This window comes from Hoplias malabaricus, chromosome 5 (genome assembly GCF_029633855.1).
Source record: "Hoplias malabaricus isolate fHopMal1 chromosome 5, fHopMal1.hap1, whole genome shotgun sequence".
Classification (NCBI taxonomy): domain Eukaryota; kingdom Metazoa; phylum Chordata; class Actinopteri; order Characiformes; family Erythrinidae; genus Hoplias; species Hoplias malabaricus.
The window spans coordinates 30,073,937-30,101,146 of record NC_089804.1 but is presented as its reverse complement, the minus strand read 5'-3'; the positions used below and the strand labels follow the sequence as shown (position 1 = coordinate 30,101,146).

Below are 27,210 nucleotides of genomic sequence, written 5' to 3'. Positions count from 1 at the left end.
CACTCCTATTAGTCGTCACTAACAACGACGTGTAGATCAATGAAACAAGACCTGACTGGCTCTACCAGATATAACTGTTATAACGTTATTACACCGTACTTAGGCCGTGTCTGAAACGTATTTCCACACTTCTAATATGGACCACTTTAATGGCAGCTCATGCAGCATTTGAGATCAGCTAGCGCAGCTAACGCTAACTAGCGCCATCAAACAGCGTCTGCGGGGAGATTCTGAACGTTTACTATTAACCTATTCGTTTATATGGGTCGTCAGCGCGTGTTATATGGTAATAAAATCCACGTTTTACCTCGTTTGGCTCGCGGGGATTGTTTTTTCGCCAAGCTGCTGCTCCTTTCTTCCTCCAGTGCGGCGGCTATCTCTGCGCTTTCTTCCCCATTGTACCAAACCAGCAGTTCTTCTCCGGCTGCGATTGGCTGAGGCGAAGAGATGAAGTCGACCACAGCGAATTAGATGAGAGTTTCTTGGCAAGTGGTGAACAAACTACACAGGCCTGACAGGCGTTTAATCAACTCAGGTCGAGGTGGACACCAGAAAAGTGCCAAATTGACTGACTTCTCGCAGTTATCCAGACTTCATCTTTGTGCAATGATTCTGATGAAAAAGAACCTACGGAGCCTTGGAAGGGACGTGGGTAAAAATGAATCATTAGAGTGAACTATTAACAATTCGTTCACGTTTTAATTAATTCCAGGGAACGATTTGCAATTCGTGCGAACGTTTTAGTTAATTTGAGTGAACGAATTAGTAATTTGTGCGCACGTTTTATTTAATTCGAGTGAACAAATTAGTAATTCGTACTCACTAATAACCAATTAGTTCACTGGGGGATCTGTAGAAGCCAGTTGCCTGGTACTAATGACTGCAGCTACTGAACATTAAGTAAAATTACATTATGTAGTCCATAAATACAAAAGATATCAGTTCAGTGTTTATCACACTGTGTACCTTCTAATAAACCAATTAAGAAATAAATGTTTAAATAAACACGGAATATTACATGTAAGAACTAAATTAATAAGCTTAAAATAAATTTTACAATTTAAATAAATAAAATTAAAATGTAAATTACTTAATGAGCTTCTAGTGCTCAGCCAAAAATATGATGCACAGCGTTTACTTCAGCACTTGCTTAATAATCCATATGTACACAGTGTGATAAACGCTGAACTGATATCTTTTGTATTTATGGACTACATAAGGTTATTTTACTTCATGTGCAGTGTCTGCAGTCATTAGTACCAGGGCTCGAACATAAGAGTTTTGTTAAAAGGCAGCTGGCTTCTACGGAGCCCCCAAGTGAATTAATTAGTTATTCGTGCACATTAATTACTGATTCGTTCACTCTAATCAATTAAAACGTGTGAACATTTTTTTTACCCATGTCCCCTCCAGGGCTCCGTACGAACCAGTAACTGACTTCAAATTTTAAATAAATATATGTAGTTTACTTAAGTCTGGTATAAACTGAAGAAAACTGGAAGGTGCTTTGAGGAGAAAGGTGCCTTCCTTTCTCTTAATATTTATTAATAACAATAATAATACATTTTATTTCAAGCACATTTCTGTACACCCAAGGACACTGTACAAAGAAAAATAAAACAAACAGCAAAGTTTGTAAAGAAAAACAACATTATACAAATAAACCATATAAAAATATAAAATATCCATGACATTAAGAAAAAATACATTAAAAATAATATAATTGACATAATTTAATAAAATTCAAAATATCTTGCTATTCCATAGTTGACTTTAAGACGGACAATGTCATCAGATTAAAAGCACTGTAAATGGGTGGAAAATACCACATGATAATACTTTGTCAGTGCTTAGTACTCCAACACAGGAGTGGAAAATACTTAAATATTTATACTTAATAATTGTACTTTAATCAAATACTTTTAAAATCCAATACATGCAGCCTTGACCAATTTTGCCTGCACCAGAAAAACAAACTTTTTCACAGCTTGAAATTTCATTTAGACCTAAGTATTTTGTACACACCATGAGGGGCAGAATTCACACTTTTTTTTGGGGCTAATTAACACACATCAGCTTACATTCACTAACTGTGTATACAGTGAGTGTATACTGTATTTCTTAACATGGAAAAGAATACAAACATGCAAAGACTTGCAAATGCTTGCAAGCGCTTTTTAAGCAATTCTCATTAAAAAAAATTATTTGATTTTCTATGAGAAATGCACATTCTCTGAAGACAGCACATTTCTGCAAAATATATCAAAGTGTTTTGTTACATATATATATATATATATATATATATATATATATAAATAATTAAAAATTAAACTACATAAACTGTTCATATTTCAATGTGTTTGTAGAGAAGCAACCACATACAATGATACACACATGAACTTGGTATTTGTGTATAAAGTGAGCAAACTCTGAAATGGTTATATGCACTGGAAGTAACAAAATAAAAATATTCAGTGTCTGAATACTTGTTTATTTACTAGGCTCTACATTTAAAACACAAGGAGAGATTCCCGTTTCTCTTGCCAATCAATTGAATTACTCAAGCATTGTAATAAACCATCCAATAAAATGTATCTCTAATGCTAATTTGTTACTGACTGACAAATAATACCAGCTATTTGTCACTGTACAACCCAGACCACCCCATCACAGACCACCAAACAATCTTATTTTGTGTGTTTGTGGATACATTTGCATTACTATCATCACTGAACTATACTTCCATTTGAACTTGAAATTGAATCTGACCAGAAAGTAATAATTCCGTCAAAGAAAGATGGTTTTATCACACAACTGGTTTATTAAAGGTAATATCAAATAATGAATATTGATTACAGGGCGGCACAGTGGCACAGCAGGTAGTGTCATAGTCACACAGCTCCAGGGACTTGGAGGTTGTGGGTTCAAGTGACTGTCTGTAAGGAGTTTGGCGTGTTTTCCCAGTGTCTGCGTGGGTTTCCTCCCATGGTCCAAAAACACACACTGGTAGGTGGACTGGTAACTCAAAAAAAGTGTCCATAGGTTTGAGTGTAAGAGTGTATGTTTGTGTCTCGCCCTGTGAAGGACTGGCGCCCCCTCCAGGGTGTGTTCCTGCCTCTTGCACAACGATTCCGGGTAGGCTTCGGACCCACTGCGAGCCTGAATTGGATAAGCGGTACATGAGGGAGGAGGAATATATGAAGGAATTTCTCTATGATAACTACCCTAAATTCTAAAATGACTAGTTAACCCAAGAAAAGCATTCAGCACCAATCTACAGAGCTACGAAAGAATTTAACCAGTGACCTTACATGTCCCTTGAGTGGTGTGGAGACGATGCCAACATTGTAGCATTGCAGTAGCAGTCATCCCTTTTTTTGGGCTTTTAGTCAGAGGACACGGCGACCACTCTGTCGGAGCAGGTGGCATTCTGAGGGTGCATGTGAAGATTCTCTTTCGCAGGGTCTACTTCCTTGTGAGAGCCACGTTACACCTGGGCCTTTGCTTAGAGATGCAGCCTTAGAAGGTCATTATGATCATTATGAGGGTGCATCTGGCCTTCTGCATCAAAATCCTGAAGCTCCTGTCCCACTGCTTTGAAGGTTCAGAAACCTGAGGTCTCTTTCATGCCCTGGGCATGGCATTGAGCTTTACTGGATTGAACTATAGCTTTCTATATTTGCTAATGGAAAAAAAAAAAAAAAAACCTTCCTGTTTCTAAACTTTACTGAAGTAGATTCTCCTCTCTCACTTTCTGCAGTGATGAACTTACAAAACAGGAGTCCAAGTTTCCAAAGGGAACTTCTCTTATTTTTCCATTTTCTTTTCTCTTGCTTACCTGTCTGTTTTTCTCTTGACTGACTAAGACTTCATGACTGAAAAACTAAAAACTTCACTTGAAAAGTTTCAGGACCACTGGTTTTAAACTAATTATATGTTAAAATTATATGTTAAAACAAAGTAATATCATTCAGACAAATACATAATTCTTAACCAAATAACACACATAGTATGTGAAGATTCTGCTGGTTCCTGAATAAAGTTCATACAATTCTAAACATATGATTATATTAAAATGTAATAACTTTGAAACTTATGAAACAAAGATCAAATCAATTCATCCATAGGAATTAAATAATGTTTGTTAGGAAATAAAATGGTCATTGACTGTGTCTCTCTTTCTGGCTTAAGCCAAATTCCATTCTTGCCCCCTGGTGACCTTGTGCATGTAGTGTTAGTGTTAGACCCTCTGGGTGTTATTTCAGCCTCCAATCTGGGTTGGGGAATGTGATGTGTCTGAATATGACCTGTCTAAATTTCTATAGATTAATGCCGCTTTTCCACTGCACGGAACCTACATGACTACACAACTTTGCTTTTCCACTGGCCAAATCTGGTACCTGGTCCCTGGAACTGGGTAGGTTTTCAGTCCTAGCTCCCCTGGGGTTCCAACCATGCAGAGTAGGTACAAAATGGTGACGTGTATACCCTGCAGAGCGCTGATTGGCCAGAGCCATGGCAATCACCAAGAAATGCAGAGCTCATTCAATCCAGCACACACTCGCCGCTTGTAAAATCTCTTAAGTTACAGCAGCTTTCACATTTATTTTTATCAGACTCACAGCAACAGCTCATAACTTTACCCTCAGGTGTTTTGAAGAGGTTTATGCTCCTTGGTCTGATGGCCAACAAAATTTCCAGTGAAAGCCAAACGTGCAACAAGTAAAACTGATCAGTGAGAACTGGGGCACGGAGCCATATTTAGTCCAAAAACAAAAATAACACACGGATACACAATGAGTAAACAGAGCCTAACTTTACTGCCGCAGTTGTTGTGGATTTCAAAGCCAGTGATTCCTGTTAGATACCAGCTCCATTTAGCGGGGAGCCCTGCCACTGAAAAAACAACAAGCTTTAAGCGAGCCAAGCCGAGCCGAGCCATGTCGGATTGAATCGTGTAGAGCCAGACCCATGCTGTGGAAAAGTAACATTAGTACCAAAAAGTCTAATTTCTTATTAGAAATTAATGCACATTCATCTCATTATGCTTCACATCAATTGATAAGCTACTGTGCGGGAAAGAGTTGTGTGAGATGGGTGTAACACTAAAAGAAATCCAAACCACAAATTCTCTCAAACTGATAAAACATTACCAGAATATAGAATATTACATAAAAGAAACATATTGGTAGTTACATTTTGAAGTGCCCCTATAAGCGTAGTTTCTTGCCACTTCTTCCACTCTATATTATAGAACAAACCACACACACACACAGTGGAAATATACACACACCTGTTAAAATGCCAGTTTAATAATAAAAAATTAATAATAAATTCTTACAATTTTGTAGTGTTGCACGCATTTAAATCAAAATTTTATTGATGCACCTTTTGATTTCATAACATTCAGTCTTTAGGGTAGGAGCTCATCAACAAGGAACATACTGACTTGGCAATCATCCACTCTACCACTCCAAATATGTTAGACTCTGAGAGCATCTCTTGTACACAACCCGCTTCACATCACCCCAGAAATTTTCAACTGGATTCAGGTCTGGGCTGTTCCAGAATTTTGGTCTGGTAAATTTTTACCCATTCAGTTTCTGCTTGGACAAGGGGGCAATGATGTTGGGTAACATAACATATAATATAGCAGAATTAATTATTATTAATGAATAATCATGCTTATTGATCTACTGAAGGTTCTTGGCTGTGAAATTGAATCTGACCAAAAAATAAGGAGTACAAGAAAGGTGGACACACAAATAAATAAACAACGATTGGTTTTAACACAACTGGTTTATTAAACGCAATATCAGATATTGAATATTGATTATACATTCATATAATGAAGTGGACTACAGCGATACATGAGGGAGAATGGAGATTAATATATGAGTGAATTCCTTGATGATAACTACCCAAAAAAAAAAAAAACTATTATGTGACCTTACATATCCCTAGAGAGAAGTGGAGATGATACGAGCAGAGGACTTCAACGATGCCAGGCTTTCTGGAACTTCTCGCAGACACAGGCCTTGTAGCAACGCTGAAGCAGCCATCTGCCATTCCTCTTCGTTCCCTGAGTTTTAGTCAGAGACACAGCCTTAGCAGGCAACAATTCTGAGGGATAAGAAGGTCTTCTCTGTCACTGATCTGTTTCCTTGGATGAGCCATGTCCATACACGTCTCTCCTGGGCGGCAGATTGGATCCTGAAGCTCTTGTTCCATCACTTTCAGGGTTCAGAGATGAGGTCTAAACTATAGCTTTCTATAATTACTAACAGAAATAAAAATAAAACTTCTGCTGGAATCTCTGGCTCTCTTAGGTGAATTTCCTGACTGGAAGCAATCTCCATTTCTCCCTCGTTCCATTTCTGCCTTTCAGTCCTACCATCCCCTCCTCTTTTCTTCTCTCTCTACATTTTCTTACCCTGTTCTGGGTTGTCTGGGTAACTACACCTATTCTATTTTTGCTGCATTTCAGAACTGCACTTGAACTAAAAGCCTGACTTGTCTGACTACAAAGAAACTGCTAAAGCTTCTGGAAAAATGCTAAGACAGCAAAGACTGCATGACACTTCTTCATGAGTCACTCCTTGGACTCTTAAAAACAACTGAAATATTTCAGCACCAATGGTTTAAAACCAGGCCTCAGGACCCATGCCTTGAAGGCCTAATTGGTCCTCAGGGATTAAGGGTTGGATGTTCTTTTAGACTAGAAACTCCCTTAAGTAGTGACATCAGATATAATTTTGACAAGACAAATGCTTTAGAAGAATGAATCCTGGGCTCTTCCTGTTGCATGTGATTCCAAGATTTCTGAATCCTGCTTTTGCAATTATTATGAAATATTATTTCTTACACAATCTTACACGAATGCAACAATTATACAGTCTCTCACATGAGAATAGTTGTTTCAAGATAGAGAGAAAAAAATTGGAATTAATTTTATACCATCGTATCTCATATGGAGCTTGAAACTGTTTTTAAACCAGTGGGAATTATGATTTAATGCAATGGTTTGAATTAAATTAACTTGATTATTTACAGTGTCCCTGTTATCACCCAAAATTCCCATCTTCCCCCCTGGCGATCTCATGCCATAAATAGGGCCTGGAGAGTAGTTTTATGTCTCCCTTACCCAGATTTTGGGGCACCAAAAAGTTATCTGGATTTCAATCCTAGAGGAAGGGAGTGAAGAGTGACTGAGTGGTCACTTATAATGACCAAGTTATATTTCTGCAGATTAAGTTCCAAATCATTTATAAAAAACAATTAAACCACATTCATCACATCTTCTACCTTGACTGAAGTCAATATAAATAATGCTGCCAGTACAATTCTCTGTGGGTATAGTGTTCTTTTGATAATGCACAGGTTTTTGCACCAACACAACTTTTGGGATAACAGCCAGAAATTTCAGCCTTGGCCTCATGAGACCATAATATATTTTGCCACATGCTTTTGGCAGATTTGATGCAAGTTTTTGCAAAATATAGTCAGGCAAAAATACACATTAGTAGGTGGATTGGTGCCTCAAAATGTACATAGGTGTGAGTGAATATTTGAGTGTGTGTTGCCCTGTGAAGGACTGGCGCTCCCTCCAGGGTGTGTTCCCACCATGACCCTGAACTGGATAAGTGGTTACCGACAATTAATGAATGAATGATTGGTTAATTCTGAACACCAAATATATGAGTGTGTGCACACTTATTTTATTTACCACATTATTGTATTATTTTTCTATCCTCTAATTAATTAATTTTCCCCCTCCAGTTGTAATGCAGATTATAGGTCACAATAAAGCTGGAAATAATTCTGAAATTACTTCTCTTGGTGTGATATTTATTTTTCCTCATAACACCTGGCATTTCATCAGGGGTGTGTAGATACACACATTTTATATTTATATACACATTTAAAGTGTCCTACCCTCAATACTTTGTAGTAAATCACCCTGTTGATTTCCAAGGGAAACAGATTCTGTTCTTCAGACGAGCGTGCCCAGTTCACATAGCGCAGCCAATTTCCCTTCATGGGGTCAGTGGCGTCTACACACATCCATCCCCAAGTTGGGAAGTATACCTAAAGGTGATTAAAATGTTTAGAATATTTATTTAGCTGTAGTAAAAGAAAGTAACATGTTCTGAAAACTATTTTTAGCAGGAATATTAATAACAGTAGTATGTGTAGAGCTTTATTGTTTGTGTGAAGTCAACAGGCATCATTGCCTAATTGTATTAAAAAGCCTTTACTTACTGTTATGGTACAGCACACTACACAATTTATTCAATGCTTGGCTGATTTTGAAGGAATCTTTGAAGGCCCGAAAGTGTTTAAATCTAGCTAAGAGTTAATACCATGTTATACATCCATCCATCCATTATCTGTAACCGCTTATCCAATTTAGGGTCGCGGGGGGTCCAGAGCCTACCTGGAATCATTGGGCGCAAGGCGGGAATACACCCTGGAGGGGACGCCAGTCCTTCACAGGGCAACACAGACACACACACATTCACACCTACGGACACTTTCGAGTCGCCAATCCACCTGCAACGTGTGTTTTTGGACTGTGGGAGAAAACCGGAGCACCCGGAGGAAAGCCACGCGGACACGGGGAGAACACACCAACTCCTCACAGACAGTCACCCGGAGCGGGAATCGAACCCACAACCTCCAGGCCCCTGGAGCTGTGTCCATGATATACAGTTTATGACATAGTAAAATAAAATATACATTGTATACAACAATTAAACTATATTAAAAACATTCTAAATTTCTAATTCTTTTTTAAAATTCTAATTTTAAAAAATCTTAAATTTCTAAAATGTTTTTTTAGTAGTCTCACAACAGAGTTTCCCTTAGAATTCATAAATTTCACTGACTGAAATAAAGGAAATTGAAAAGAAACCCCATACTGTAAAATTAACATCAACATCTAGGTAGAGGAAATATTATAACACAAAATTAAAATATAAAATGAAAATCTATTAAAGGGATATTAAGTTTCTGACCTCCCTGGAGTAAGTACACATGCATACTTTAGGCGAATTTTGTTAAAAAAAATAATAAATAAATAAATAATACATGATGTTATAATTTTGAATTTCTTGTCTTTGACACGTCACACTAAAATATTATAATTTAAAATGAAACAGGCCTCTTCAGTTTCCTCTATTTTAATGGTTAAATTTATTAAGTTTAATGGTTCCTCTATTTAATAAATTATGATAAAATACAAATGGCAATAAAACAGAAACACAGAAGCCAATAACGGTGCGGATGTAACTCTACCTAGCTCTAAAACCCCAGCAAGATGTCTAAAATGTATCATAATTGCTAAAACTAGTATAAAATCACAAAGCTAGTCAGCCAGTGCAAATAGTGCCTTTGTGCTTTTATTATTAAAACCTTAATAGATAGCAATTCAAGGTAACAATCTTCTCATTTGGGTTGGCTTTTGCAGGAAACTCTTTTAATGAAAAAAAAAATTATATATTTGACAAGGATGTACAAAAAGACTTTGGATAAAACACATAGAACCAGGTAAATATGCCCCCCCCCCCAAAAAAAAAACAATCAAGAAAAAGAATAATGTAATGATCTGTTTTAAGTAAATATTTTTTCTGTTGTTATGCTTTTCTAAAAAATTAAACATAATTTATCTTTAAAGGAAAACTAGGTAAGATTTTGGTATTTTGCTCATGAGACTCCCCCTAGTGTCATATATTATTATAGCGCTTTACTGAAATAAAATCTTTGAAACTTTTACCTAGTACAGCTTCTGCAGTGTCCAGCCCGTAGTGGCAAAAGCAGAGGTTCTTTTCTAATTATTATATGCCAGAGAAACATTACAATGATAGTGAAGCTGTAATTATAAGGTAAAAATATGACGTATTCCTTTAAGCAAGCTACTGAATTAGTGGTCTAGTGCATTGTTCATTTACCACCTGCATTTACTATACCTAAGTTCTTTAAAAAATAACATTTATAAATTAACCATAAATATATATAAAATACACTTTACACCCATGTCAGACATATTACTTCACATCTACATGGACTACTTCACTTCTGCTTAAGCCACAGGTAAATCCTTTTATCACACTTCTGAGTAGTTTTGGCATACCTCCCACATGTAAACATTGCTGGGCACTTGAGATCTCTTCTTCCTCTCTCCTACGAAGGGGCCAAACCTCTTTCCTTTAGGAATTAGTCTAGACGCCCAGACACCTAAAAAGTGCAAAACATGTATTATTTCATGTTTCATGTATGTATTATTCATTAACGTTCTCACATGTTCTGTAACAGCTTTATCCAGTTCAGGGTCACAGTGGGTCAAGAGCTTACCAGGAATCACTGGATGCAAAACAGAAATGTACCCTGAAGGGGGCGCCAGTCCTTCACCAGGCGAGACACACTCAAACCTATGGACATTTTTGAATCGACAATCCACCTACCAGCATTTGTTTTTGGACAGTGGGAGGAAGCCAGAGCACCAGAAGGAAACACCAAACTCCTCACAGACAGTGAGGATCCACAATCCCAGAACTCTTGAGCTGTGTGACAGTAACACTACTTGTTGCATTACTGTGCTGCCATGTATTCATATACATACACACAAGAAGAAGCACCCAGTGGCACTGAATGACTTCCATCCAGTTACCCTGACCTCCCACCTGATGAAGACTCACCTGGCCATTGTGGGGTATATTAGGAATGGACAGGAAGCTGAATACAGGGAGCTGGTCCCAGAGTGGAAGTGGAGGTGGTTGGTAGTTACATGTACCTTGGCATACACATGGACGACTGGAGCTCTAACACATGTGCAGTGTTCAAGAAAGGACAGAGCCATGTGTCCACTAATCTCCTTGGACATTCTACCAGTCCATCATTGCTAGTGCAATATTCTATACTGTTGTATGCTGGAGCAAAAGCATCAACAAATGTGCACTGAACAAACTAATCAAGAAGACACTTAAGCTGCTGGCTATTATGGAAAATACTTCACATCCCTTCCACACTACAGTGGACAAACAAAGAAGCATGTTTAGTGGAAGACTGATACAGCTGTGCTGGGCTAAGAAGCAGCATGAGAGGTCACTTCTTCCTACAGCAATAAGCCTTTACAACACGTCTCCTTACTGAAGGGACATGACTGTCTGAACTGTGATGAACTACACCATACTGTTACATGTCCAGTCAATGCTGTCATTTATACCATTTAGATGCACTCATTGTCACTGTTATTTTTTTCTAACTTGTTACTACTCCACATTATTATTCTGCTCTCTGGACTGACCATTTTTGTTTCTGTGGTTCCTAGTACTAGGAATATTCACTTACTCTGAATTCCATTAGTGCAATAATAATTATGCTGCTCTTGCTTTTGTCATGTACATTGTCATTTATGTATCTAGACATTTTTCACTTGTGTTGTCATATATCACTTATGTTTCTTTGTGCAATATATAGACATTTTTCACTTGTGTTGTCATTTATCTTATCACTTATGCTTCTTAGTGCAATACCTGCTAAGGCTGCTGTTTTATGTGCCATATACAGAACTCGTGTGTGTATAGACCCTCCTCAATTCTAATATATTAAGGATCAAAGCACTGTTATACCTCACCTAGTTTTACCCTTTTAACCCATTACTATATCAAATCAAATGTATTTGTATAGCACTTTTTACAAATGATGTCACAAAGCAGCTTCACAAAATTCAAGTAATGACAGAAGTTTTAACATGAAATGTAAAACCCCCAGGTGACCGAACCAGGGACATCATTGGCAAAGATAATCTCCCTCAGAGTTGAGGAAGAAACTTTGGGTGGAACAAGGGGGCTCACAAGGGGGACTTATCCTCTATTGTTATTAATAGTAGTAGTAATAGTTACGAATCCATGAAAACTTCAATGTAATGTGGCCAGCTGGTCCAAGGCAAGTGGTGGTAGCTTCTAGTTTAAGGTTGTCATTTCAGGAACTCATGGACATGGGGAATCAGGGTAAACTCGGATGATGTGCTCACAATTTCTCTTGCTTGGAGCGGAAGGATGTCTTTGCCTGAGATCCTTCTGGTTTCCCTCCTCCCAGTCTGTTACAGTCAGATCCGTCAGTACACTAATGAAAATATTCACATGCTCTTTTTCTCTGCTGCACTCAACCAAACTAACTGCTTCCCTTTACTGTTTTCTGAGAAAATGGTGGCCCACTGATGGAAGATTGTTTGCTGGATTCTCCTGCGGCCCCGATCAGACCAGACCAGCTGCTCACCTCAATCTACTGATGCCAGCCTCTGAACACTCATCATGATCAACTACACTGAAGTAGAAATGGACTCAGATTAGCAACACCGACTGATTCTTCCAATCGGATGCACTATTATTATGACCCAAGATTGATGTCACTATTATGATTATTATGATTATTATTATTATTATGATGTAGCATAATGACACTTAATTGGTGATAATTTAAAATTCAATCTATATTTTGATCAGAGGAGGATGGAACCCCTTTGTGAGTCTTGGTTCCTCCCAAGGTTTCTTCCTCCAGCCTCGAGGGAGTTTTTCCTTGCCACTGTCGCCTTTGGCTTGCTCACATTGGGCTTTGAATGAAATGTTCTATTCTGAAACTATGTGAACCTGCTTTGTGAAGTCAGTTGTAAAAAGCGCTATATAAATAAATTTTATTTTATTTTATTTGATTTAGAGCATGGGCAGCTGGTCTAAAGCGGTCTGGTGTGTAATAGGAGAGCTTGACAGTCATCCAATCAGCTTTCAGCTGGGCAGGTGGGCAGCCATCCACTCGGAAAAAGGTAGAGGGATGGAATTAGTTTTGATCGGTTTGGGTGTATGTAAAAAAGAGAATGTCAACGTTTACAGAGTGTGGCTAATGTCTCCGGCAGATCTGACTATAACAGCTTTAACTAAAAGGAGAGAACCAGAAGGGGACACAGACACGGGAGCATCCTAAAACATTGGCATCCCTTCGCTCCACCATCAACAAACCCGAGTGAGGGAGCAAGTGTGTAAGTAGCAAGGATGACAGCATATCAGCGTCATTAATTCCCTGTGTCCATGAACCCCTGGATGGACACCTTTATCTAAGGGGGAACATTAACTGCAAAAGCTAAACTGAACAGAATTTGGGGTCTTTTTAAGAAAAGGCTCTTCCCCCAGCTGAAGCCTTCTGAATTCTGGGAACTATTAAAAAGCCAGCACTCTGTGATATCAGTGGTGGCTCATAATAATAATAAATAAAAAGATTCAGGAGCAAGCCTATTAATAGTAGTTTGTAATCGATACAAAATTTAACAGGCAGCCAATGCAGTGATGATTGAACTGCACTGATATCATCAAATTTACTAGTTTTAGTGAGGACCCTGGCTGCAGCATTTTGAACTAGTTAAAGTTTACTTAAATTCCTGCTAGTGCATCCTGACACTAGTGCGTTACAATAGTCAAGCCTTGAAGCAATAAAGGCATGTACTAGTGTTTCTTTCGTCAAGCAGGGATAAGGCATTTCTAATCTTGGCAATGTTGCTAAGATGTAAAAAAGTTGTCCTAGTGATACTGTCTATGTGCTTGATCAAATGATAAATCCGGGTCAATTATGATGCCAAGATATTTTGCTGCTGAACCAGGTATAACTGGAAAGTCAGTGACATTTAAGATTATATCTGATAATTTGTTTCTTGCCATTTTTGGACTCAGAAGCAGGACCTCTGTTTTATTACTGTTTAGAAGAAGGAAATTACGCAACATCCAACGTTTCACATCCTTTACACAGTCCTCTATTATCTTTTATCTGTGTTTGTCATCAGGCTTGACTGATACATACAACTGCATATTGCTTGCGTAACAGTAAAAATTAATGTCATGGTTTCTTATAACTGTGCCTAATGGTAACATGTATAATGTAAATTAGAATGGTCTTAAAATAGAGCCTCGCTAAATTCCAAATCTTAGATAAATCATTTACCTTTATAAACTGATAATGTTCCATTAAGTAAGATTTGAACCATGATAAGGCTGTCCTTGTGTTTCCAATCATGTTTTCTAGCCTTTCTAGGAGAATATTGTGGTCTATCTTATCAAAAGCTGCACTGAGGTCAAGTAGCATCAGCAGGGATACATGGCCTTGATTGTGTTGCCCTGTGAAGGACTGGCGCCCCCACCAGGGTGTATTCCTGCCTTGTGCTCAATGATTCCGGGTAGGCTCCGGACCCACCGCAACCCTGAACTGGATAAGCGGTTACAGATAATGAATGAACTAAATTTTATATGATTTTAACTTTCATTTTTATTAATCTTCATTTAAAGAGTGCCACAACTCCCCCCATCTGTAAATCTGGCTGAGTATCAAGAGGTATGAAAAAGTCTTTCCTCTGAAATTCTAAGTCATGTTTGATTTCTACCTTAACCTTTCAGTGGAGTAAAAGAAAATCTCTAGAGAGGTTTTGCTAGCATAAAACCACTAGCTGTTCATCCTTTGTGTTTAATTATCTTTCTTATCTTTCAGCTTTCTTGTTTCTCAGTGTCTTCCCTGGTGTGAAGTGCAGTTTTCTCCTAAATAATGAATTATTTTCCAAGCTACCGTTTCAAGTACATACAGAAACTCTTTTGGGCCGAAAGAGGTTTGAAGGTTTATGTGCTGATGAGTCCTGACATCACAACAAAAGGACACAAAATAGGCTTTGGCATTATTCTCATGTCATGCGGTCTATCTCCTAAATAAATGTTGCAAGTTACTGCAAACCAGAAACAAAAAAACATGCTCCTGACTCACCTATACGATTTGTATTGACAGCAGATGGGCACAGGCTCATACTCTCTGGGAGCCCTTTCCAGATGTGGGCCGGAATATCATCCAAAGTTTCGCACACCCCTCCCGTTAGAGCCATTGCCACCTTGAATAAAAAAAAAATAAAATACCACTTAGCTACAAAAAACAAAACAAAAAAAAAACACAACATACATACATACAGGGCACTGAAACTGAAACACATGGCTTTCATGGCTAAATTGGACCAGCCTGTTGGCTAATCTTTATTAATTGCACATTGCACCAGAGTGTAATAAGAGCAGAGTGTGAAGGTTCAATTAGCAGGGTAAGAGCACAGTTTTGCTCAAAATATTGCAATGCCCACAACATTATGGGTGATATACCAGAGTTCAAAAGAGGACAAATTGTTGGTGCATGTTTTGCTGGCGCAGTCTTTGTGATGCATCAAGAGCCACGGTATCCAGGGTAATGTCAGCATACCACCAAGAAGGACAAAACACATCCAAAAGGATTAACTGTGGACGCAAGAGAAAGCTGTCTGAAAGGGATGTTCGAGTGCTAAACCGCATTGTATCCAAAAAACATAAAAGCACGGCTGCCCAAATCACAGCAGAATTAAATGTGCACCTCAACTCTCCTGTTTCCACTAGAACTGTCCGTCGGGAGCTCCACAGTATCAATATACACAGCCGGGCTGCTATAGCCAAACCTTTGGTCACTCATGCCAATGCCAAACGTCGGTTTCAATGGTGCAAGGAGCACAAATCTTGGGCTGTGGACAATGTGAAACATGTATTGTTCTCTGATGAGTCCACCTTTACTGTTTTCCCCACATCCGGGAGAGTTACGGTGTGGAGAAGCCCCAAAGAAGCATACCACCCAGTCAGGAAACATTTTCCTCCACCAGCATCACGTAGTGACCTGGCCACTATGCGGCAAGAAGAATGGCTTAAAATCCCTCTGACCACTGCGCAGGACTTGTATATGTCATTCCCAAGACAAATTGACGCTGTATTGGCCGCAAAAGGTGGCCCTACACCATACTAATAAATTATTGTAGTCTAAAACCAGGTATTTCAGTTTCATTGTCCAACCCCTGTATATATAGCTTAGCTAAACAGGTTTTACTTCACAGGTTCCGTAAAAGAGTGAAGTTATTGTTATAGGATTATAATCTCTCATTCAGGTCTAGGTTTAAAAAAAAAGTAACTGATGGAAAATATATTGACATAATCCCCCCTTTAAAAGAGATATTCAAAATGTTAATCAAAATACACTTTATATAAAACTCTGAGGATGTTTCCTCCCCAAGTGCTGCTCTCCAGTCGTTGTGTGCTGGAAACCGGTCTAATTTGTTTACAAAGCCCCAGTGTCTGTAAATGGGTCACAGCCTGGTATGCTAGGCTTTCTCCCTCTGTGCTCACGGCAGAAAACCAGCATCTGGAGGTTTTTAGACAACAGAGAGACTCCAAGCACTGAAAAGCAAGTACCCTGTGCACCCACTACATTCTTCGAGATATTCTTTCAGTTCTATAACTGGATATAATTTTCTGTACTCAGGGTTTCCCGCAGAAAATCGGTTAGTCAAGGTGGTACCTTTGTTGACCGGGGTTGGGGTGGTGTGTGATTCACTGGTTCTTGTTTGTTACGGGGGGACAACAAGAGGGTAACAACCTTGTAACCAACCCCATGCGCGCTACTGTCCAGAATCATCATTCTGTGTCCACTGTCAAAATACACTGATATTTCGTGAATTATTACGTGTGCTGTTTGGACGCTTTGAGGAACTACACGGGTTGAGTGTAGAGTCGACTCATTGAGTGAATTGGTTTATGAATCGAGTGCAAATTCAAATCAATGATTCAAAATATTGTTTACAAGCATGCGCTGCGCACACTGACCTCGTGCACACACAGCCGTGAGGAAACTCAGACGACACACAGCTCGCTTTAAACATTGGATTATATTTCAGAACACATGTTTGTGACTGAAAACTGAGGAATAACGCATTAAACGAGTCACAGAAGTTCTTCGGAACTTTGAAGGATCTCTTATTTTTGAGTCTTTTCTACAACGGATTGATTAATCACTGATCACTGGACATAGGAAAAAGCAACATGCAAGCACATCGGAAGCCTTGATAAGAAACTGAACGGATTACACAAAACGAAATGTGGTGGTGGGGGGTGGATAACATTGTCAAGTGGTATGTGCAGTTCTGTACTGTTAGGGTAGTCACCTTGACAATAGAGGGCAGCCACCCTAACTGTAAAGCACTGCGGGAAATCCTGACTGTACTTGTTAGCTGCCTTGTAGCTATAGTGCAAAACAAAAGAAGCGAAAAATCGCATACCACATATCTTTACCAGATAATGGAAAGAGAATGAAAAGTTTGGGATAATCATCCATTAAATTCAATATCTCTATATTCTACTCTTTTATGCACTCATAATATAACACCTAAATCATAATGAATATTCCAGCCCCTTATTTGAACAAGACATTTCACCTTGCATTAGACATAGAAATTTCTCCAAGAAACAGTAAGGAAAAATGAAGATGGACCAAAAGAGGAGGAAACTGGCATCCTCTTGGAGTTTGGCATACATTTTCCACTTAATTGAGAGACTTTCTCCGTGTGTTTTTTTCTCTAAGGGCAATGAGCTTAGCAGTGCTGACCAAAGAAGAAGTGGATTTACCCAGACAGACAGCAGATGCTGCTCATTACTGCAGGGACACTCCTTTTCACAACAGTTATTACCAAGGGTATTACAGTCATTACACACATCCTATCATTACCCCAGAGTCACACCGTATACTAAGATAAATCCCATCTGTCTGCCAATTGACTCCTACAGACACATACACAAAAAACAACTATCATGGTCAATAAGTCTTCAGAGAATAGCCAAACACCTCAATTTCCTTTTTTTTTTAACTTTTTTCTAAAAAAAAGTTTGAGGAAAAATGTTGACAAGGTGTAGGATCTTTCATACTTGCCAGTAATAGACTAAAATATATATATATATATATATATATATATATATATATATATATATATATATATATATATATATATATGTATATAAAACAGCTCATTGTTGAAGTCTTCTAACTGTATTTTTGATTTTTCTCGTACTCAACCAGGTGTTTCTGCTTGAGGAGGTGAAACATATTACTGTAGTTGGATTTCCTCCTTCTGTTTTTACAGGCTTCTTTCATTTATTACATAAATCTTTGGTTAACTGTACTTCCGATATTTTGTAATTACACCACCTCCACACAACTTAAGTCAGCCCCCACCCCCCCCCTTTTTTTTCACCGTACTTCACTAAACAACTCATGTTAAGAATGCCATACTACGGGTAACTGCATGACGTCATTACCTAAACTAGCCAGAATATCACTATTATCACAATACTGATTTTTTTATCGTTTTAAAAATTATGACGATATTATCAAGAACGATATGATACTGCACAGCCATAATATATATATAAATATATTTAAATTCCTGCAAACACCAGAATATTAATTTTAACATAAGAAATTGAATGATGTTTTGAAACGTCACAATGCACAATTACATCTGTGATAAGTCATTACATGCTGTTCAGGGCATCTCAAATGTGCATGACTGGGCATTAAGAAAAGGAATATATTCTGCAGATCTAGATAGGTCACCACCTTTGAGTATGAGCAGCTGCCTGAGCAACATGTCTCTGTGAGATGTTAGAAACTGAAAACAGTGGCAGCAATGCACCAGTGTTTTTACAGAATTAGTAATTCACTGTAAAATTTCTAAACCATGAAACACACTGATAAGCCACAGGATAAAAATTTTAACTGTAAATAACATTAACACCTGTAAGACGGCGGAATATATCAGGCTATAGTAGCAATGGGTTATAATGAGTCAGAAGCAACAGTGAATTTCACAAAGGCCAAATTGTGAAAGTCATATTCTTTTGGTCAGGGCATCTTAAAAACAGCAGGTCCTGTGGGGGTGTTCTCAGAATGCAGTGAGTAATAACCAACAAATTGTCCACAAGAGTTTAATGAGTGAACAATCATGGTCATGGGCACCCAGGGCTCACTGATGTGTGAGGGGGCCATGGCTAACCCATTTAGTCCTATCCCACAGTAGAGATTCTTAACAGAATAATGCTGGTTATAAGCATAATAATAAGAATAACAAACTATATTGAAAACAATAGATTACATTTATATAGTTATTTTCAATAACCCAAACGTTACCAAAGGTTATACATAAAGAACACCAAAAGACAAGTAAAACACTTTTATTCATTTGTTGTCTTTAGGCGCTTATCCGATTCAGGGTGACTGTGGTTCCGGAGCCTACTCGGATGGACACAAGGCTTACATACCCTGGAGGGGGCACCAGTCCTTCACAGGACGACACACACCTATGGTCACTTCTGAGTCACCAATGCACCTACCCACATGTGTTTTTGACCATGGGAGGAAACTGGAACACGCAGAGGAAACCCAGGCAAACATAGAGAGAACACACCAAACTCCTCAAAGACAGTCACCCAGAGCGAGGCTCAAACCCACAACCCCCAAGACCCTGGAGTTGTGTGACACAGAAATTACCTGCAGTGCCACCATGTCGCCCCAAGCAAAAAAACACAGCAATACACAAAACAACACATTCAGCAGTGGTAAAAATTGGTAGCCAGCCTGTGAAAAAGCACTGAACATTAATTATACAGGCTCACCCAAATCCACAGTCACCGCAACACTCTCACAGCAATGAAGATGGAGTTCCATCACTCAATATTAGCAGCTAGAAGCAGCAGTGTTAGCAAGCACTCAACTGTAGATGGAGTCACTAGGTCAACATCAACAGCCAGTAGCAGGACGCTTGCAGAAGCGAATAGCAGCAATATTAGCAGGCTGTCACCAGCAAAAATAAAAGGCTCCCTTGATCAACAGTCCCAGCCAAAAGAAGTGGCAGAGGGCCACCAAACATCAGTGATAAAGACAGACTCCCCTGGTCAGCAGGCCCAGCCATTAGCAGCAAAACTAAGAGAACAGGCTCCCCATGTCAGAAGTAAAAGCATACAGCAGCACAAGGGCAAACCTTCCACACTTACATATTTTCACTTGTAGTTGTTGGTGATGTTCAACATTTTAATCAAATACACACTTTATTTATTTCAGAAATTTTTTTCTCACCATTTCATAGCTTTTAGGCCTGTTTGTGGAAAAAGGTCTAGTCTTTGTACTCAGCACAGGCTCAGTAAATAGGATGCAAAGTGTCTTGGTCCTAACTGGCTCAGGCATTCTCTTTATGTAGCTGTCTCTGGCACAGCCAGGAAATTACATCTGGAGGCACTCTGGACCCACCACCCTGAACTGGATAAGCGGTTACCAACAATGAATGAATGAATGAATGAATGAATGAATGAATTAAAAGTTACAGGCATGTTAAGCTTCATCCGTTTCTTCCTCAAACATACTGTTCCACCTTAAAAATTAAAAAAATAAATAAAATAAATCTTCAGGCTTCGCAACGCTCACATGGCTTTTGAGGGCGGGGCTTCTGAATGAACACAAATGGGAAGGGGGTGTTTGTTTTGCTTTGAGAATTGGGGAGAAGCAACGGCCAAACTGAGGTACGCTAGTGTGCTCTCGCCCAGAACTGATGTCCGACAGACAGAATGCTGTGCATTGCAATTTTGTTATATAGGTTCTTCTTTGGGAAAAGGCCATCACAAATTGGCAATGGCCAAAGTCACTCAAATCCTTAACCGTGTTTATTTTTCCTGCTCCCAACATCAAATTCAGGAACTGACTGTTCACTTGCTGCCTAAAATAATCCATCTCTTGACAGGTGTCACTATAATGAGAAAGTATTTTTCAAGTCAACTTTTAGGGGCTTTCATTTTTTGATTGATCAGTTTGTATGTTACCAAGTCTATTACAAGCCACATATTTGATATACAACTATAAAAATATAGAATTATACAAATTAATAAAGCTTCCCAGGAGAGCTGATCATTGCAGTAAGCCATATTAGTAGCTAAAGCACTATGTTAAAGAAGCAAAATTTGAGCTGATCAACGTATATAAGCTAAAGATGGAGGTGTGGGAGAGGTTAAAGATATTGTTAAAGATATAACCCTGTTTTTAAACAAGAAAATATTGTGCCAGTTACATCATTTTTATACCTCAGCCTTGAAAATTAATTAGATTATATAGATTAATCTCAGTTTTCAGTCAAAGCCAACAAGGGTCACTTTAGCCTTCAAAATAGCCTTGAGCTCCCTAATCTAACCCACACCAATTAGCCTAGCCTTACATGGTATAAGGAACCCATTGTTTTGAAGTAGAAACATGCCAGCATTATATTATGAAAGGAATATTCCAGCATGCTTTCAGCCTAATCACCACCTGCTACATTGGTACCATATAGCAAACTACTACCGATAATTTCTCTGTACTTAGAAAACCACTTAAAACATGCATGCAAGAACCTAACAGAAGACACGTTATCCCCTCTTTACTAGCCTTTATTATCAATGTTTCAAGTCAATACTTTACTCTCCTCTATTTATCTGTGAAAATCAAGTACATACTGCAGACATAGTAGCATTTCTTTAGCTGCCAAAAAAGGTATTTTCCTTCTAATAGATGAAACGACAAGTCTGCTGAAGAGCAGCAAAACTGTCAGCTGCACTCTATGGCTTTTAAAGGGAATAAGAGAAAATTGTGCAGACAGCATGACATAGAAGGAGCCCTGATGGGATGCTGTTACGCAAGTCTGGAAGTCAAAGACAGCTGCTTCTGGCTGCTGGTTCTCTCTCGCACAGGAACGCACGCAGACACACGAACAGTGGAAAATCTGGTGGGGCACAATCAATGGAAACTACACAAAAACCTAGGCTACTTTCTCAATTAATGAAAACGCACCTCATCAATAAATCCCCAAATGCACACATTTACAGAATGACAACCAAGTTACTGTAGGGATTAGCAGATGGCAGGGTTTATAAATTACTAAATGTAACTTTTATTAACTTTTTGATGTGATTCATTATATTGCCTTGTTAGTAGCGGCTATAAGCATAGCCAGTCCAGGCAGTATTAGACGGTATAAAAACACTTGTTCACTTTTCTGTTTCAAAGTTTGGTACATGATACTGTGGCGCTGCAAGGCTTTTAAGGCTATGGAGAGCAGCTGCCCTAGATTATTTTTTAGCTAACAATCCAACCTTGAGAACAACAGTCACAAGTTTACCTGATTGCTGTTCCCACATCTCAGCTTCGTGGAGTCCTTTTTTTCATATCCTGAAGGATAGTTTTAATTCATCTCCCTGCCTTAGACAGAGTTTTAGGGCCACTCTGGCATGCCCATGAGGCTCCATCGAGTTACAGCTCATGGACTCATACAAAAAATCTAAAGCTGTATGCATCACAGTCAAATAATTATGTTCACTTCACTGACTGCTATGGCACACAGACTGAGAGTCTTTCTGTCTACATATTACAATAAATAATAAACCAAAACAGTGTTTCTCTAAATATTCTGATTTCTCTGAATTATACTGACCTTTTTTTCTCAGAACCAACATTATTCTCTGAAATATTTTGACGTTATTTTCAGAATTATTTGAGATTATTATCAGAATTCTGACTTTATTTTCTGAATCTTTATTTATTTATATATTTTTCAATGCCGTTGGCCCTAAAATTCCGTTGTACTAACTTGATGCAAAGGGGAGACTTAAATTTGCAGGGTCCTACACATCGCGCATAGTGATCAATACATTTGAGGACAGTACTGTACAGTACAGGTGACCAGTTGTTAACATTTCTAGGTGGAAAGAATTTGTTTGGTTTAAGTAGAAAAAAGCTGGTGAACAACATTTAAAATTATACATAGAAATATAATATTAATTGCAGAAAATATGAACAATAAAAACTACATAAATTAAAATGTATGAAAACATAAACACTGCAGAACTAACTAACTAACTAAATAAATAAATGGGGCAGAACACTGACATCCAGAAAGCTTGCTGATCATCATCTGGCACTCACTCACCCATCTCACATGTAAGGTGTGTAACATTTTGATTACTTTTATCTGTCTTTGTCAAAATACCAAAATGTGAATTATCCTGAACTGGGCTAAATCTACAGCCAAACCCCTTTCATTTTCTGTGATTCTAGTGTCCTTATACCTTAACAGGATATGGACATATGGATAAATGGACCTGCCTTATGGACATCCCTCAAAACCACAAAGCATCCAGAACTTTACAATTCACATAAAAACTGCTCCAAATCTGCCTCAGTATGAGAAAACACACTGATGATTCATTAAAATATATATAATAAAACTTATAACAGACAACACGTTATAGTTTGATTTTGCTTTGCATCTCGTTTCCATTTCACACCAAGTATAGTCGAACTGGACAAAGAAAAAGGCCAACAGCTTTTTATAAGCACCTAGTTTCCTATTCCTTACAAACATCTACTTCGATATGACATAATTAGTGAACTGTGAGGACAATAAGATAACACAAATGCATACTTGTGTTCAGGAAGACTGTAATCCGTTCCAAACCCCTCCCAAAATAAAGCCAAAATGAATTAGTTTTTCCTCGTAAACGCCAGGCGCGTTAGTGGTTCTGAAACAAATGTTTCTAAAGGTAAAAAAAACACATTTGAGAACATGAGAACAAACTTAAAATAAGAGGTTGTCAAAAGCACTGGCTATATATATATTGTTAGAGGCTCGCGGCGTGTGAGGTTTTGAGAGGGAGAAAAGTTTTATTTTTGCTGGAAGGGTTTTTCCTCTCAGGTTTAGCCCACATCGCTGTAAACTGGCAGGGAAACGCGTTTTTACTGTTGTCCTGCGCTGCTGAGTGCAATTCTGTGCTCCGATTTGTAAGCGACAACTGAAGGGTTTCTGCATGCAGCCATCAAATATATCAGCCACGGTCCCCGCCGAGCTCCCCGTGCTTTTCTCTGTTCTACACTCCCACTTACCTGTTGTTTCGCCGGCTGTGGCGAGGGAAGGTGGATTTTTTGGGGGGAATTTGTTGAAAATGGCGGATGGAGAGCTGAGCTAGGAGCGTCCCAGTAGAGCAGAGAGAGAGAGAGAGAGAGAGAGAGAGAGAGAGAGAGAGAGAGAGAGAGAGAGAGAGAGAGAGAGAGAGAGAGAGAGAGAGAGAGAGAGAGAGAGAGAGAGAGAGAGAGAGAGAGAGAGAGAGAGAGAGAGAGAGAGAGAGAGAGAGAGAGAGAGAGAGATGTTTTTGAACACATTTACAACTGGACTCTGGACTGCACACAGCAATTTAACATTGCAGTTTTTTTGTCCCTGTATTATAAACCCACCTATTTATCCCTACAGCAAAAGAAAGCCTCAGGCAAACAAGCAGTTTTTTTTTTAAATTAATGTTCATTTTAAGGGGATTCCTAATAGAAGAATTGCATAAACATAAGGATGCAAAAAATGTTACACCCAGTCCTTCATAAATAATAGCTGTAAACACCCCACAATCTCCTAACGGTAGTGTTACATCATGAACACCATAATATCTGTCACAATAATTACAGTATCAACTTTTCAAACAATATTTGGAAATTAATCTTTGCTGACTTCAGTATCGCAGCAGGTAGTGTCGCAGTCACACAGGTCCAGGGGCCTGGAGGTTGTGGGTTCGATTCCCGCTCTGGGTGACTGTCTGTGAGGAGTTGGTGTGTTCTCCCCGTGTCCGCGTGGGTTTCCTCCGGGTGCTCCGGTTTCCTCCCACAGTCCAAAAACACACGTTGCAGGTGGATTGGCGACTCGAAAGTGTCCGTGAATGTGTGTGTGTGTCTGTGTTGCCCTGTGAAGGACTGGCGTCCCCTCCAGGGTGTATTCCCGCCTTGCGCCCAATGATTCCAGGTAGGCTCTGGACCCCCCCGCGACCCTAAATTGGATAAGCGGTTACAGATAATGGATGGATGGATGGATGACTTCAGTATCGCACCTTGGATTGCATGGAATGAACATTTAGCCTTTTATGGGTGATTCTTTATTTTGGCATAGTACCTCAAATAGTAGGGAAGAATGATAAATACCTGCTCAAAATATATAATATAATTATTATGTTCTTATTTTACCATGATATCAGGGGGACAAAATGGTCTTAAAATTACAGTAATATGGTTTTTGCAATTATTTATAAGATAATATATCAATCACAAAACTGCTATTGTGACAGGCCTTCCTAGGCAAGCAAAGAAGCCCATGCATCTCTGCCCCCTACAGCTTCCACTGGCATGTTATGATGGCCCCAGGTATTCCCAAGCCAGCCGGGAAATATAGTTCATCCAGCATGACCTAGGTCTAACTCGTGGCCTCATCCCAGATGGCCGTGCCTGGTATACGCCTGGCAGGAGGCATCCAGGAGATATCCTTTTCATATACTGAACCACCTCAATGGGTTCTTCTCAACAAGAAGGAGCAGTAGATTTAATCTTGGAAGTCACAGATTATATGCCCAGCAACCTGTGGTGTCCACAATTTCGTTCTTTCTGTCATTATCCAACACTCAGGACCATAGGTAAGGAAATTACTAGAATCCATGCACCTAACCTACAGTCTTGACCCTTCTTCCCATCACTCTTGAACAAGACATTGAGATGCACACACAATAGTCAAAGATTTCCTCTCTTGGAGCCGAACTCATTGAGGCATCTCCCACCACATTCATCTGCTGAATAGGACAGAGACCAGCCCCTATCAGTCAGATCACTTTTAGTGGGAACACTCTGTGAATTACCACGAGAGGAAGAGTATAGTGGAAGAAAATTATATAATTTTTTGTGTTTAAATATGTTTTCAAAGCCTGCAGTTTTCTTTATTTCCTTTAAGTTAATGCGGTCTGTGAGGTAGGCAAGTTTATACATACATACATTTTCTTTTCCGCTTCTCCACTTCAGGGTCGCGGTGGCAAGTTTATATGTATGTTTTATGTTATTACTGATGAACATTAGCACGCTAGTGCTAGTTTAAAAAGGCTATTTATAATTGCAACTAGCTTTACAATTGCAAATCATACAATAGACTAACCAAAGACCGTTCATTAAACTCATTAATGAAACTAGTTATATTTAAGTTTCAAACAGCTAAAAAAAAAAGGAAGTGGCACAGCAGGTAGTGTCGCAGTCACACAGCTCCAGGGACCTGGAGGGTTCGATTCCCGTGCCAGGTGATGAGTGAGGAGTTGATGTGTCTGCGTGGGTTTCCTCAGAGTGCTCCGGTTTCCTCCCACAGTCCAAAAACACACATTTGTAGGTGGATTGGCGTCTCAAAAGTGTCCGTAGGTGTGAGTGTGTGTGTTGCCCTGTGAAGGATTGAAACATATCAGAAACAATGATGCAGTAGATTTACAGCAGAAGTCTAAAGGTCTTGATGAAGAATTTTCAGACACACCATGGGAGACTGGGGTAAATAAAGAGACTCATGCTGCTGAAGAAGGAGTCAGAGACCCCAAAAGCTGGCCAAAAAGGGTCAAGAGCTCCAAGAGGTTAAATCTAAAAGGCTTCAGCATTGCTTCACAATTTCTTATACCAAATGGAAAGCTTTTGCTAAGGAGGCTAAGAAAACATCCAATCTTACAAGACCCTGTGATTAAGATTTGTAGTGCTTCAACATATGTAAAACAAGCTTATGAAGACACGTCAATGCATTAACCCTGATGGAGAGAGTAAACACAGTGTAAACACTTGTGAGGCTGTTTGTTTCCAAAATGCTACACATGCTAATATTTGAGAGGCAGTATTAACATGGAAAGGCATCGGCATCTTACGTTCGCGTGACGCTGGCACATGCCAGTGACATCGTCACCTTACGTGCAGGTGACAGTGGCATCTATTTTTTTTTTTTTTTTTTTTAGTGACAGTGGCATCAGTTTTTTTTTTTTTTTGACGGTGGCATATGCCATGCGCACTGTTTTGCGCAAATGCCGATGACATTGACATCCGTTTTATGACACTGGCATATACTCCACTTCATTGTTGAACATCTGCCAGTAAGTTTAGCTAGCATTTGGATGTTTAAACTAGCTATATATTTAACTACTCAGTAAACAAGGAACGTCCCTGGACGTTCAAAATAGGTTTAAAAGTAGTCTGTCCATCAAACACATATTTTAAACGTCAATGGACGTCCAAAATCCATCTTAATAAGTTAGTTAAGTGGTGACCAATCGATAACGTCAGTGGACGTCCAAAACGCGTTTTATACAAGTAATTTATTTCGGGACCAATTAATAACGTCAATGGACGTCCAAAATACGTCTAATAGTCGTTTTTTCAATGTCTGTGTTTGGTCGTCTTTTCAACGTTCATTTTCAACCTTAAGAGAACGTTGATGGCAGTCATTACGTT

At 38.9% G+C, this 27,210-nt stretch overlaps 1 protein-coding gene across 4 annotated transcripts in view; it reads right to left on the bottom strand.

Moving 5' to 3' along the window:
* prdm2b (PR domain containing 2, with ZNF domain b) overlaps positions 1-23,916 on the bottom strand; it is a 38,518-nt gene extending 14,602 nt beyond the window's left edge. For 3 of the 4 annotated variants that reach the window (XR_010802673.1, XR_010802675.1, XR_010802674.1), the window contains exon 1: positions 308-333. Coding sequence is in view for 1 of the 4 variants with exons in the window: in XM_066671961.1 (XP_066528058.1) it covers positions 308-434; positions 7,936-8,088; positions 10,133-10,236; positions 14,797-14,911 (499 nt within the window). In the remaining 3 variants the exon portion in view is untranslated. Of the gene's footprint in view, positions 1-307; positions 435-7,935; positions 8,089-10,132; positions 10,237-14,796; positions 14,918-23,820 lie in introns of those variants that run through there. The other variant, XM_066671961.1, reaches the window with a different exon arrangement.
* Positions 23,917-27,210: the final 3,294 nt, after the last annotated feature.